We start from the raw sequence: 13,822 nt of genomic DNA, 5'->3' as shown, positions 1-13,822 counted from the left end.
CGCAGCGCCGTGTGCTCGGCCCCGCCGCCGCCGCCGACCCCACGCCGCGGGGCTCCCGGCGGCCGCGCTCCCTGCCCGGCCCCGCGGGCAACTTGCAGGCAAGTTTCCAGGGAAGTTTTTTCTTCCAGGAGCGGGTCGGGACCGCTTCTTGCCGCGGGGGGCTGCGGGTATCGCCCCGCGGCGGGAGGCAGAGCCCCGGTCGGGGCCGCCCGGTGCGGGGTTCCCCTGGGAATGCGACCGCCGGAGGGGTGGGCGCGGCGGGGAGCGGGGCGGGGGGTCGCGTCGGTCGGTGCGGACGGGTTGTAGCAACAGGTTTTCTCCCGCAGCAGGGATGGAAGAGAGGGACTGTCCCCCCGCGCCGTCATTTCTCCCCGGCGGCGGGCTGCCCGCGCTGCCGGCAGCGGGAGGCGGTCGGCTGGTGAAGGGGCCCGCTCGGCTCGTCCCTGGCTCTCTCCTGTCCCGCCGCGGAGGAGGCTGACGGCTGTCGAGGCTGATCCGTCGGGCTCGGTTTGTGATGCTCCGTCTTCCCCTTCCCCGGCTCTCCCTCTCCCCGGGTCCCGTCTCTGCGCAGTATGGAGGCTTGTGTTTCAAATTTCTGCTTCTTTGCCTAATCTGAAGGTCCTTTGTAGCTTTAATTTTAAAAGAATTAAGAGATGTCTGTTATATTGATCTATTTACTGACTTCTGTTCGTTGGCAAATAACACATCGTTAACTATTCTTGATAGGCAATGTGTTTCTGGCAGATTGTTTTTTTCATTGGAAAGACTTGGGGGGGGGACAACACGCGTAAAATAACTCTTCCATGACTACGTATCTCTTCATTTCAGTGGCAAAATATGTATCTACATGAATAAATGACAACTCCTTTACTTTTTAAAAATATGTTTAAGAGATTGCTTTGAATGTGACTTATTAAAATTTGTTGGCATAAATATATTTCCCAGCAGGAAAATAACTATAGTTATCAGTTCTAATGTATTTCAGAACATTCTCCTGGGGATATAAGTTATCTGCAAAGTTATTTCACTTCTGATTATTATCATCAGAGTAAGGCTCGGGTTTATAAAACCAAATGCTGAATAACATATTTGTTATAATTCGGTTTGTAGGTTGTCATAAGACGCTAAAAAGCATCTGTCCAGATCAGGGAGAGCAATATACGGATATAAGCATACTTTTACAGATTATATGTTTTTCAGGATAGTTTTGTTTCCTATTATACATTGACCTTTATAAGTTTTACTTTGATTTGGCTGGAAGTTCACTTTGGAAGCAGAGTTGAAGTTTGAGATCGGTTTTTACTACATAAAGAGCTGCACGAGTATAGTTTAAAGTATTTCAGGAGGGTACCCTGACAGTGTTGATAAGGTATGGAAATCATGTGTCAGAAGATACCTGAATTTAACACTGCTTGAAAATATTGCTTATTTTAACTAAGGAAAGAATAAAGGAGGAAGGATCACTAAACTGCAAAGCAGATTCTTATGGAATTCTTTCAGAAAAGTTACTGAATTTACAAATGGTAAAAAGCAACAGAGACAAGTTCCAGGCACTGGAATTGATGGAAGAGTCTAGGGGGGAGTTGTGCATCTTCCTTCCATGCTTGCTATCATCCAGGCACAACTTTGAATTGTCTGCATCACAGAGCAGTACCAGGACTCCTTGCAGGAGCTCTGATTACATCAGAGATGCACTGCAGAATTCAAAATACTGCAGAGGACACTGAGGGGGGGAAACAACACTTGCAGTGGAATTTTAGCATGTTACTCATGATTTCTATTTATCTCCTCGGAAGGGCATCTTTAACCCCATTGTCTAGGGGTCTAGCACCCTGCCTGAATTTTGGCTGAAAGTAAGGGCAGTACAGATTTCTAATTCAATTTCTTCACCAGATGTAATGGATAAGAATATCATCTTGTGCAGGACAGATTTTTTGAAGAGATGTTGTATCTTGCTTCACATGCACATCACGCCATTTAGAGTCACCAAGAGCCTTTGTCATGGGCCAGTTATTCAGTATTACCGTAGTTTCTAGAAGCCAGAACAACAATCAGGATTGTATAATGTACTAAGAGACAGTTCTTGCCCCAGTAAGCTTCCAAACAAAATATGAAACGGTGCTCAGAGAGGTGATTTGCCCAAGATGAGAACATGTTCTCAGCAGGGGAGCTGGGCTTCACACAGTCCCAAGCATTAAAGGGCAGAATACTATCTCAGGCAAGGAGGGATTTTACCATTGGTCCTTACTTAAACAGAGCAGTTTTATATGAAGATTTTACTGTTACTGCATATCCTTAAAGTTCATCTTGTTTAATTGTTGGGAAAATCGTTGCGATAGGCTAATGTGTTTGTCTGACCTTACATTCCAGTGTGTTGTCTTTAATCCTTAATGCATTTCTTACAGCCATCCCCAGTTTCATCAGTCTGCAATGTATGAATAAAACAGTTTGCTTGGTTTTTAAGCTCAATAGCAAAAAAGCCCCTTCCATTAATTAGATCTCTCCCTTCTTAAAGCAGCACTGACCATCGTTCTGTAAAAGCACCTTCCAAAGGAAAAGAAGAAAGATACAGACAAATCTATGGCTTTATTTTTCTCCTTCCCCCTTTCCTTCAAGTCAGGCCATCTTTTCTATTGTCCTTTATTTTCTCATTTTCTTCCCCCTTAGATATGATGCTATGTGTATCTGAGGCAAAGAATGCGTAAATAATACACGCACAGCGTCAAATACCATAACTGCCTACCTGGGATCTGTGGGCTTGTCAGCTCTGGTTATGGAAAAAGAAGGAGCCACTTTTGTGACTGCAGTCATTCAGTGTGTTACACAGGGGATTAATTTGTCCAATTTATTGTCTCGCACAGGTCGAGAAGCTGGAAGCGAAGTAAGAAACTTTTTTTTCTTTGCTCTGTTGTCTCACAGTTGATGCCTCAGGGTTACAGCGTGGCTCTGACACACACAGAACATTTACATTTCCCTCTCCCCATTTCTTCCCATTGTGTCAACAATGGATGCGGTGGGAGATCAAACCAGCGACAGAGATGAGCTGCCTCCTCATTTTTCCTGGCTGAGATTCAGAGGATAAGTTGTTGCTAACCAACATCATCTGGTATTACAGAAGGGAAAACAGTTAACGGCTCCCATTTATCCATAGTCTTATATCAATCATAATCTTTATTCTCCTTGGGCCGGCCCTGCCTTAGACATAGTTGAGGCAGAGGGGAAAACGCTTGTTTCTAGGTTAAACAACAGTTGCTCTAAGAAAAGGAGCCCTTCGTAAACATACATCAGGTAGCCCTGTTTTCCCATATCAGACCTATAGCTTGAACTCCCAGTGGCATTACTTCTGCTGATGGTATCTCAGGAGTGCTTTACCAGAAGACCAGCTCTGAGGTCGTTCGGAGTGCTTCATGTGATGGGACTGTATGTCAGGGTAATTGCAAGTTCATCTGTTCTGTACTTCCTCTGTTCAACATGCTCCAGCCAGCACTATCGGAGCCGGCTATCGCTCTCCTCAGATCCCTTCATTTATCTGAGTCCTGCAGCTTTTCCAGCGGGCAATGGCAGAGTGCCATCATTTGTCATGAAGCTCCACTGATAATCCCAGTATTGACTAGAATTTCCTAGAATGTGACTTTTAAATACAATTACGTTTCGCGTTAATGTGCTTTCCGAAGAAAAGACTTTCAGGTCAGCAGGGCTTCGCTCAGTCTTTCTTGAGGCAAAAGACAAACTGAAATCGATTGGAATTTTATTTGAGTGCAGGCCTGTGGGATTTTGCCATCGTTTGCACCCACCGGTAATTCCAGAGGCATTGAGAATTGCCCATGCCCTGCCCTGGGGATTTCCAGAGCTGTAACTCTGGAGCAAAGACAGAGCAACTCAGCAACACAAGCCAGTAGGTAGTGATAAGGCACTGAAAGCTAAACACAGTTAAGACTTTGGCATGGAAAACAGGTTACTTGCCAAATAGCTGTTCTCAAATCACTAGCAATAGAGATCCCACTTTGTGATAGAAGTGACAAAGCTTACCTCTTTGCTACCACAGCTCTTGGAAGATCTGAATCATGCCTTGTCCGTTCTTGTATATTCCTGTAGGTTTTTGTTTATCCACACGCCCTAAAGGTAAGTAAATTAATGATTTCCTTTGTACTGAAGAGAATTACAGGTAAGAAATCAGGAAATACCACTCCATCCAAAGCTCACCTGGGGCCACCTGTTTGTAAGAGTATATAAGGAACTGCCCTGTTCAGAGTAATCCCCAGGGGAAGTTTAGGAGCAGGACTGAGATAGTATTTTACTGAAAGCAGCATTTTAAGTCCACTTGCAGCAAAGAAAGCCTGTTGCTCTTAAACTGAAATGCAGCTATGTGTTTTAAGTATTTTGCTGTTGTATATTCATGGGTTTTTCTTCTATAATAGGTATGTAACACTATTGGTGTGTTTTATAAGCCCCAGCTTCTGAAAACAACAGTTGTGTGTTTAAGGAAGTCACCCTAGCAGGGGTATATATCTTCAGGGTGCATATCAAAGGGGAGGTAAGTACAGCCAGGGAAAGAACAAAACTGTGTACTCCTACTGAAGCCAATTACTGAAGTGTAATATTTATTACTTTCTGGTGAACTCGAGGCTGGAAAGTCAGAATACTTGTGCATAATTAAAATCTATTTATTGTACAATCTACTTAATAAATAAATACTCTTATCAAATGAAACTCAGTAACTCCATGCATTAAGCTGCAGCTGAGTGTAGAGCTGGAAGATCTAGAAGCAGTACTGTACAACTCTCCTGGGGGTGAGCAGACTTGCAGTCTGACTTCTAAAATGCAGAGAGTTTGGGAGGCAAAAAGTTTAACATTTCCAGTACCTGCTTTTTATACCCATTTGTACTCTGTGGTCACTTCCTTCCCCAGACTTTATACTAGTGTTGTGTGAGCAGAATTTAAATATAATTTTCAAAGACATCATAAGACATCCAATCTTTTTGGATTCTTATAATCAGAGGTGAAAGCGTTCACCTTGGCTCTCAGCTACTGTTCAATCCATTGTAAGGACAAAGACCCATTACTGCAGATAGGGTGTTAGTTACAACTGAAATAGTATTCCAATGTTTATGTAGAAATCATGTATTTCTTAACAAATCTCTTGTAATTGAAGCCATGGAAAGGGAGTTGTCATGCCAGTAAATGTATATAAACTTTATACAAACATTTTATGTGATCATCAATACAAGTGGCATTTTTTTCCCAAAATTGTTTCCATATGGCCTTTTAGAAATTAGTCTTGTACTACTTTTTAGAAGTGGTATTTACTGAATTACAGCATAATTGACTTCTGATTCTTTCTATATACTTAATGAGTACTGAAATACTTCAGAATTTATGTGTAATAGTTAAATAAAAAAGTTATAATTTTCTTACTACAAGACACACTTGAATTCTGTGTTCTTACGTGATACTATCACACTTTTTACACTTCCATTCTGAACCAGCAACATCCTGCCATATGCAGGATAGAGTCAGTTCTACCCAGATGGACACAAACCCAGTCTCACCAGAAAGGTCTTATGACCATATTCAGCCACTGCTGTTTTCTTTCAATTGTTTTTATCAGCCTTAAATGTTTTTAAGCTCCAATCACTACATTTATGCCAAACTTGAAAACAACCACTCATACACTCAACCCATATATGTTTTTTGTTCCAGAAGACACTTGCAGAAGTAGCAAAGTGATGTGAAGTTATCTGCCAAGATGACTCTTCTACCTGGAGAAAATTCCGACTATGACTATAGTGCCCTGAGCTGTGCTTCAGATGCTTCCTTCAACCACACATTCTTTCCAGAAACAGAAACCCTAAAGGGAGTCTTTTACCAAAGAGCCAAGCTAATTCACCCTCAAGAGGATCTCCTGAAAGGCTTTCACCCCGATGATCGGAAGCACCATATTATTATAAACGTAGGGGGCATTAAGTATTTGCTCCCATGGACCACACTTGATGAGTTCCCATTGACACGTTTGGGACAACTAAAATTCTGTAACAATTTTGACGACATTCTAAACATCTGTGATGATTATGACGTGACATGTAATGAATTCTTTTTTGACCGCAACCCAGGAGCATTCAGGACAATCCTGACCTTTTTGCGGGTTGGAAAACTTCGGCTCTTGCGTGAGATGTGTGCGCTGTCTTTCCAAGAGGAGCTGCTCTACTGGGGAATTGAGGAAGACAACTTGGACTCGTGTTGTAAAAGGAGATATCTGCAAAAAATGGAGGAGTTTACAGAAATAAATGAACGGGAGGATGACCTCATAGAAAATGATACAACAGGTGAAACAGTAGAGGAGACAAAAATTGGCTTGTGCATGAAAAAGTTGCAAGACATGGTGGAAAGGCCGCAGTCTGGCCTCCCTGGAAAGGTGTTTGCTTGTTTGTCTGTTTTATTTGTAACTATTACAGCAGTGAACTTATCCATCAGCACCATGCCTGACCTGAGGGAGGAGGAGGAAAAGGTAAGTTAGCTTTCCAGGAAAAAGAAAATGGTATGTGCTGGGAAGCACAGAACAAGTACAAGGTCTGATGGTACTGATTTCAACAGGGATTTTGCAGCTGTCTTTAGAGGGGGGAAAATAACACAAAGAATATTTGAAATCTCACATGACTATGTTCAATTACTTGTAATAGACGTAATGATATCAAGTGTTATGTCCAGAGAAAATGTTGTTAGTGTGCACTCTTTGATACAACTGTATATTACCTTGTTAAGCTTTGTATTTGTTATTTAGAAAGCCTGAAATTACCAAGCAATATCTTCTGTGGAATAAGTAGATCCTTTCTAAGTTTTGCATTTAACTGGTTCCAATTTGTCAACGTCTTTCCCCATAGCAACAGCTTCAATTCCTTTAATATTTTGGGTTTAAAAAAAAACAACACAGAAACCTCTCTTCCTGTCACCGTACCAACTAAAATAGTTATTATCCAGTGCCGATTACAAACTCCTCCTCTTTCCTGCAGGGTGAGTGTTCCCAGATGTGCTACAATATTTTCATTGTGGAGTCTGTCTGTGTGGCATGGTTTTCCCTGGAGTTCCTGCTAAGATTCATCCAGGCAAAGAGCAAGTTTGCATTTTTGCGGAGACCATTAACCCTGATAGACATCATAGCCATCCTGCCATACTACATCACTTTGCTACTAGACAACACTTCCGTGGGCTATAAAAAGCCCAGCTCCGGGAGCATCTACCTGGACAAAGTAGGTCTGGTCCTCCGTATTCTCCGTGCCTTGAGGATTCTCTACGTCATGCGGCTGGCCAGGCACTCCCTGGGGCTGCAGACGCTGGGGCTGACCGCTCGCAGGTGCACCCGAGAGTTCGGTCTCCTGCTCCTCTTCCTCTGCGTGGCCATCGCACTGTTTGCACCCCTCCTGTACGTCATCGAGAACGAGATGGCGGACTCGCAGGAGTTCACCAGCATCCCCGCGTGCTACTGGTGGGCTGTCATCACCATGACCACGGTAGGCTACGGAGATATGGTTCCCAGAAGTATTCCCGGCCAAGTGGTGGCACTAAGCAGCATCCTGAGTGGCATCCTCCTCATGGCATTTCCAGTCACCTCCATCTTCCACACGTTTTCACGCTCCTACATTGAGCTAAAGCAAGAACAGGAAAGAATAATGTACAGGAGAGCTCAGTTCTTATTAAAAACAAAGTCTCAGATAACCAATACGTCACAAGGTAGTGATATTTTATTCCCCAGTATCTCTTCTGAGAATAGGGACAATGAATGAAATTTAAGTTACCATTTCTCCCAATGTCAAGTAATGTTTTGTTGTGTCAGGTTCCATCTTTTTATTTGCTTTGGAAGCATTTTACAAAGGTAACTCTCATATTAAAATGAAGAAAAGGAGCTATTAACCCATAACTGATGTGGTTTAAGTCTATTATTATGCTGTTTCTTCCACCACCCCCCCGCCCCCCCAAGTAGAATGTATAGGACAGATCTTTCACTGAGATCGAGCAGTGGGATTTTAGGAATTAAAAGTTCTCTGATGAAAAAAAAGAACAACCTATAATTATGTACTTGACAGGCTGTTTTGCCATTTGTAATACACATTTTTCCAACCGAATCACAATGTATATAATCATTAAACAGGCTGCCATTTTTCTTGCTCTTCTTGTATATAAATAATGTAAATACAACTAAAATAATGGCTAAATTTTCTCCTAGTAAAACGCCTTAGAGTGTAATGGAAATAACCACAGATGTTTGTCCCATTGTGCTCTTAAAAAAACATTAAGTAAGATTTGTCATTCACAACAGCAACTGTATATTTTTTTTAAGTCAGCCCTAAACATACCAGAAAAGAAGGATCGAGCTGTTTGTATCATAATGTTGCTAAAGATGTAAATACTTATAGCTCACCAGCTTCAAAATCTAATTGAAGTTAGTGTTGATCCTTTCTCATGGAATGCAGTATTCCCAGGAACAAAATCTTGGAGTTTTGTAGCATTTAATATTATTATCAAGAGGTAACTAGCTGCAAATCAAATGAAATATGCATGATGAGATACCAGTCGTTCCCTACCATCTGTTTCCATGTTTTTACTTTACCTCAAATATGAAACAGAATTAAAAGAGGCCTGTTTCCAGGGGACACCCTACCATTACTTGGCAAATCGACACTGCGGCTACCCATTCACATTCAGCATTTGTTCTTTAAAAGGAGCAGAAAATATATGGTCGTGGGAAGTTGCCAATGATGAAAAAAAGAAAATATCATTTGAGTCATGGAGTGGGGGGGTACTGACAGCTTTATACTTTACCATCCTCAGTCATGAGGACTTAAGGTTTAATTAGCTCTACCTTTGCCATCATTACAGACATCACAGTAATGGAGAAAATTCTAAACAGGATATGAAAAAGCAATTAAGGTCCCAAAACACAACTGTGTATTCTTCATCCACACGCGTGTCTTGGTCTAGATTCTCCTCCTGAAGTCAGTGGGAGCACAGGGGTCAATGAGACACTTGGGTTTGGCGCAGGTTACTATGGAGATTAATGACAGACCTCCCAGTTATTTTAGAGGGAATGAGACTGGCTTTCGTAGCAGCTCAGGAGAAAAGTCTAGAACTTTAAGAAAAGAATTAAATCCACTTGTTTGATTTCATGTGTGCTCAGAGGAAAAGAAAAGCTAATCTTAAGAGTTTCCCCTCTATTTTAGTAAAGTTAGTCATTAGTTAAGGGGTAGGGGATTTTAGAAGTTCCCATCACATTCAGCAATACTTCTCTAGCCTAATTTTCAGAAATACAATTACTTATTGGCATTTCTGGAGCAGTTTGCTAGAAACGCCAGAATGCATGATGGTTTTGCGATTTAAATTAAGGCCAAGGACACATACATTGTCTTTTAAAAAGAAAAAAAAGAAAAAGGTAGAATTAACTCCTCAGCCTATGCTGTTTGGCCAAGCCCATGTATTTAAAATATAATTTGACGATGTTCTTATGCTTATTGTTTAGGAATTATTCCAAAACTTTTAAAAATGTGCTTTACAAATACTTAGGGCTTTAGCATTCTTCTGCCTGTTGGAGGTAAATACGCCCATGGAGCATTACTGCAGAGTGCTAAATATCCAGTTTAAACACTTGGCAATCAATTATATGCCAGAGTTACGAATGTAACCAGCTTTTCACTCTTGTTCTTCAGCTTTAATTAGAGTTGGACAAAAAACAGGAACATCGTGACAAAAAAGGGACACATTTTCCATCCAAAATACTCTTAATTTCAAAACTGTTTGATCATCTGTAGCATTGGCTTCAACACAAGTTCTATACATCCTTCTACCTTTGTGTCAGCATTCATTATAAAAAGAACTGGTAATTAGATTAGTCCTGTGAGCAATAGTTGCTTATCTAAGAATGCGTTTGACAGGCTGAGCCATAAATAAGAAGCTGTATGTGAATATAAGGAGAAATCAAGAATTACCAAATAAAACCCAAGCTTATTTCTATGTTATGCTGCTGCTGAAGGTCCATCCAATTACTCAATGTCTCTACATTTTAAGTTAATGCTCATTTATTTCATGTATCACTTTACTTTTTATCCCGAAATTATAGCTTGATTCTGAAGCCCTTGTCCAGAAAAAAAACCCAACCCCAAAATATCACCCTGAAGTTGGGTGTTGGTTGAGCAAACCCATGAATGCATCTTCCCTGTTGCAAGTCCTGCTTAAGCCAGGAACAAATAAGCCATCCAGGATGTACCCCAATGTAATTTTGTTCTTGGCAACACATGACTTTTACGCATATCAACATGTTTTACTGTAACAAACTAGCTTATGTTTTACAGGAGGTAATGCATACTGTATTCCTTATGCTAAATAAATCCAGCTATACATCTTAAGAGCACAACATTAGTATGAAACCCACATGCTGTGTTCCAGCTTTTACTGAGAAGGCTGAAGGTTTAAGATGATTATGCCTCTTTACAGTATATTATCTGAAGTTTTAGTCAAATTCATGAAAATTATGGATTGATTCAAAAGCTGTTTCCAGTGACACAGCTGACAGCAACCAAGTCAGCTATCACTCCTTTTTTGCATTTTAACAGCATGTGCAGTCAACAAGAAAGTTCCAATAAAAACACTTCGTGCTTTTATGAAGTCAAACTAATCGTTTGAATTGCCACTGATAAAGAGTGGTGCATGTCTCCAGTAGAGAAAGGCTTGCATTGCTGTCTATATTATCCTCTGTATACTGCAGTAATATGTACAGTATGAATTCAAACAGCAGTAGCTGTATTAGTCTCGATTAATAAAGTGTTAGGTTCTCCTTTCATTTTCATGTGCTTCTTATGGTATAGAAAGACTGTCACGTGTGCTATAGGCATGCTTGAAAACCTGGGGTTAATATGAGAAGTGAGCAGCAGTTGAGGGAGAATTTAGGCTACGAGCATTGCTAGCTGAAGGAAGCTGGCTGTAATAGAAAGCTTTTCCTAGGAAATGAAACTATCTCAGTACAGAAAAATCTAGGTACCAATTCAGGAGCTTTTATAGGAAAAACTCTTTCTTGCATGTTGTCCCGAGAATCACAATCACAGTTAATTGGGACATGACTTTAAAATATTTTAACTATTTGACCAAAGAATCTAACAGATTCAGAAAGGAACAGGAAGGATCTGTGGAGATTGAGAAAGAGAAAAATCCTTGATAAAACTAGAATTTCCACTTAAAGTGGTATATTAAATTACGTTCTCCAAAATCTTTCCCTCCTCAATTCTTCTTCCTCAAAAACAAGAACAAAAGTAATTAAAATCACTTGGTGATTGCAACACTGGTAAAGGAAGACAGAGTCACAAGGCTTCTCTAACGGTACATAAAAGAACATTATTTACAAGGTGAGTTGGAATAATTTGTATTACACTAACATTCATTATAGGTCAAGGTCTTAGGGAAACTTATTTTTAAGGACTGTGTAGGACTTGTCTCCATTTGTCCCTTTTTAATTTTTTCCACTGTAATTCAATACTCCAGATTTCCATAGTCAGAGGCTTTAGTAGTGTCACTGAATAGTCAGTGTCCAAATAATAGCAACTTAATTAGGGTCATAGTTTTATTTCTACATTCATTGTGGGTCCAGAAAAATGGGGTTGTATACCACAATAGCAATGTCCAATTAAACAATTAAAAAATCATGCAGAACTGATTCATGGATTTACACATCATCAGATGCATGTCTGGGAAGGAAAACTGGCATGGTCTATATATTCATGACTCATGTGGGTAGAGTTTCACTGGGTATTCAGGCTGATGCAAAAGCAAACATTTTTGCTGTAGAATGTTCTCATTCCTACCGCTATAGCTCTCCTCTGTAACTAAAACCAAGGTTTCACAGGAATCTCTGTGAACAAAAGCTTTCCACTCAAAGAGTCCTTTAGGCTACAGACTGGGAATCAGAGTAAAAATTCATTTTAGGCACTTACCAAAGTGCCTGAAGTGGTGGCCTCATTGTCAAAAGATCTGAATCACCACTGGGAGATATGTAGTCATCTCTATTTTTTATTTATTAATAGAGTAAGCCTAGAATAAACCAGATCCCAAATTCAGGTGTCACATTAAAAGGCCAACATTAAGATAGGTGAATCAGAGTCCTACTCTGCAATTGTACAGAACCACTGATTAATTCCACATCATTTGTCCTTTCTACTTCTCATTCATTCTATGTGGGGACCAAGGAATACGAAGCAGCACAAAGAATCCAGGTCCAGAGAGGTCACCTTGTTCTTGGTCAGGGTCAGTTTGAAACAATAAGACAGCGGCAAACATAACAGTTCTTGGCAGCTCAAGCCTGACTGTAAAATAGTCTGTTCTATACAATTACTTTTGTTTGTTTATTTGTTTGTTTTGATTAGATAAGAAAAAGACTGGCAAGTTAAAACAGGAGGAAAGGAATAGATCTTTCTCATAACAAAGCTACAAAATTTCACATCCCTCTCTTGGGTTTGCAACAGGCTGAAAAGTGACCTGGATACTCCTAAACCTACACAGATTTGATTGACTATGTTTATCAGCAGTTAAACAAAGTGGCAAATGTAACTGGGAAGACTGTGCCATTAGTCTCTGCTCAGGAGTCAGTCAGGGCCATTAACCCCTAATCTGATCAGTTGACTCTGGCTTAGGGCCAGAGAGTTTCACTCATCGTATCAGTAGTTGCTACAAATGGCCCAGTATTCCCTGTGTTCTGTTGGCTACCTTATGGAAGATTTGACAGTGAATTTCATTTCTATTTATCCAAAAGTTTACCTGGGTACCAAAAATAAAAGGAAAAAAAACCCCAAAAACCAAAGTATGATGCCGCCTGAGATGGTGGAACTGTACTATCCCATAGGCACAAAGAGTGCAACCTACAGAAACCAGACAGAACTGAAGGCATGAAACTAGAGATCATGGTACTGGCTGAATGTCACCCTCATCAACAAAAATACACTTCAGAAGTTCTATTGCTAGAACAGAAAATGCTTAACACTAGGTTTACCCACTCACTGATTTACCACTTCCTCTGCAGCATTTTAACAATCCCATGATCTCAGTGTTCTAACATAGTAACAATCGTATAAAAACCAGGAAAGTGAAGACCATTTTAGGTCCAAAACTTGTACTTCACTAAACCAATTCAGCTCTGTGCATGTTCTGTCTTGTCTTGTAACATTAGAGTGTAAGTCCTTAGGACAGGCTTCCTTGTTTGGTAGCTGTCAGTCACTATGTAAAATCATACACCACAAATAAAGGTAAATTTCTACACCACAAATAAAGTCAAGGAGAATTTTGCCTGTGCTTCCAAACTGAAAAAGTTCAGAGATTGGTCTATTAATTATTAACAATAAAACTAGACCTTCCTCCCTTTTTGCTCATTGTCTTTCTTTGTCATTTTCCAGCATCTCATATCTTCTGAAATACTCCCTAGAAATCACTAAAGACATTACTGAATGCAATTAGCTCTGCCAAAAGCCTGGTGAAGAAACTGCAGGAGCACAGTGTCAGGGGATGTTTCTGCCCTGTCCAACAGGGCTTTTCCTTTCTCTTTGCCTGCAGGAACTAATCCAGAAGCAAATGTCACTTGAACAGAAATAAAGTTCTGTCATAACTGGAAACACAGCAGGCCAATTAGGGTAATTAGAGCATATTTGCTACACTTTATAAATATTAATTCATTATCCCTGTAGCCCTTGTGACATGAGTTGAGCAGCTTTGTGCAACAGTGAAGTCAGCTAGGGCACATAAACACATGTAACGCTGTCAAGCTAAGGTTTCAGCTTCTCCTTTATCAGATACCCTT

General features: G+C 40.5%; 1 protein-coding gene across 6 annotated transcripts in view; it reads left to right on the top strand.

Annotated features, from left to right (window-relative positions):
• The window catches only part of KCNG1 (potassium channel, voltage gated modifier subfamily G, member 1), a 14,809-nt gene extending 1,421 nt beyond the window's left edge, over nucleotides 1-13,388 (top strand). The window contains exons 2-5 of one of the 6 annotated variants that reach the window (XM_014943789.1): nucleotides 327-507; nucleotides 4,419-4,534; nucleotides 5,701-6,505; nucleotides 7,008-13,388. In XM_014943789.1, coding sequence (XP_014799275.1) covers nucleotides 5,747-6,505; nucleotides 7,008-7,778 — 1,530 coding nt within the window. In that variant the 5' untranslated portion in view covers nucleotides 327-507; nucleotides 4,419-4,534; nucleotides 5,701-5,746 and the 3' untranslated portion in view covers nucleotides 7,779-13,388. Of the gene's footprint in view, nucleotides 1-326; nucleotides 619-4,418; nucleotides 4,535-4,554; nucleotides 6,506-7,007 lie in introns of those variants that run through there. The other 5 variants (XM_014943788.1, XM_014943787.1, XM_014943792.1 and 2 more) reach the window with 5 other exon arrangements.
• The last annotated feature ends 434 nt before the right edge of the window (nucleotides 13,389-13,822 follow it).

This window comes from Calidris pugnax, unplaced genomic scaffold, assembly GCF_001431845.1.
Source record: "Calidris pugnax isolate Ruff unplaced genomic scaffold, ASM143184v1 scaffold118, whole genome shotgun sequence".
NCBI lineage: Eukaryota > Metazoa > Chordata > Aves > Charadriiformes > Scolopacidae > Calidris > Calidris pugnax.
Note: the sequence above shows the minus strand (reverse complement) of the source record. Positions and strands in the feature narration are given on the sequence as shown.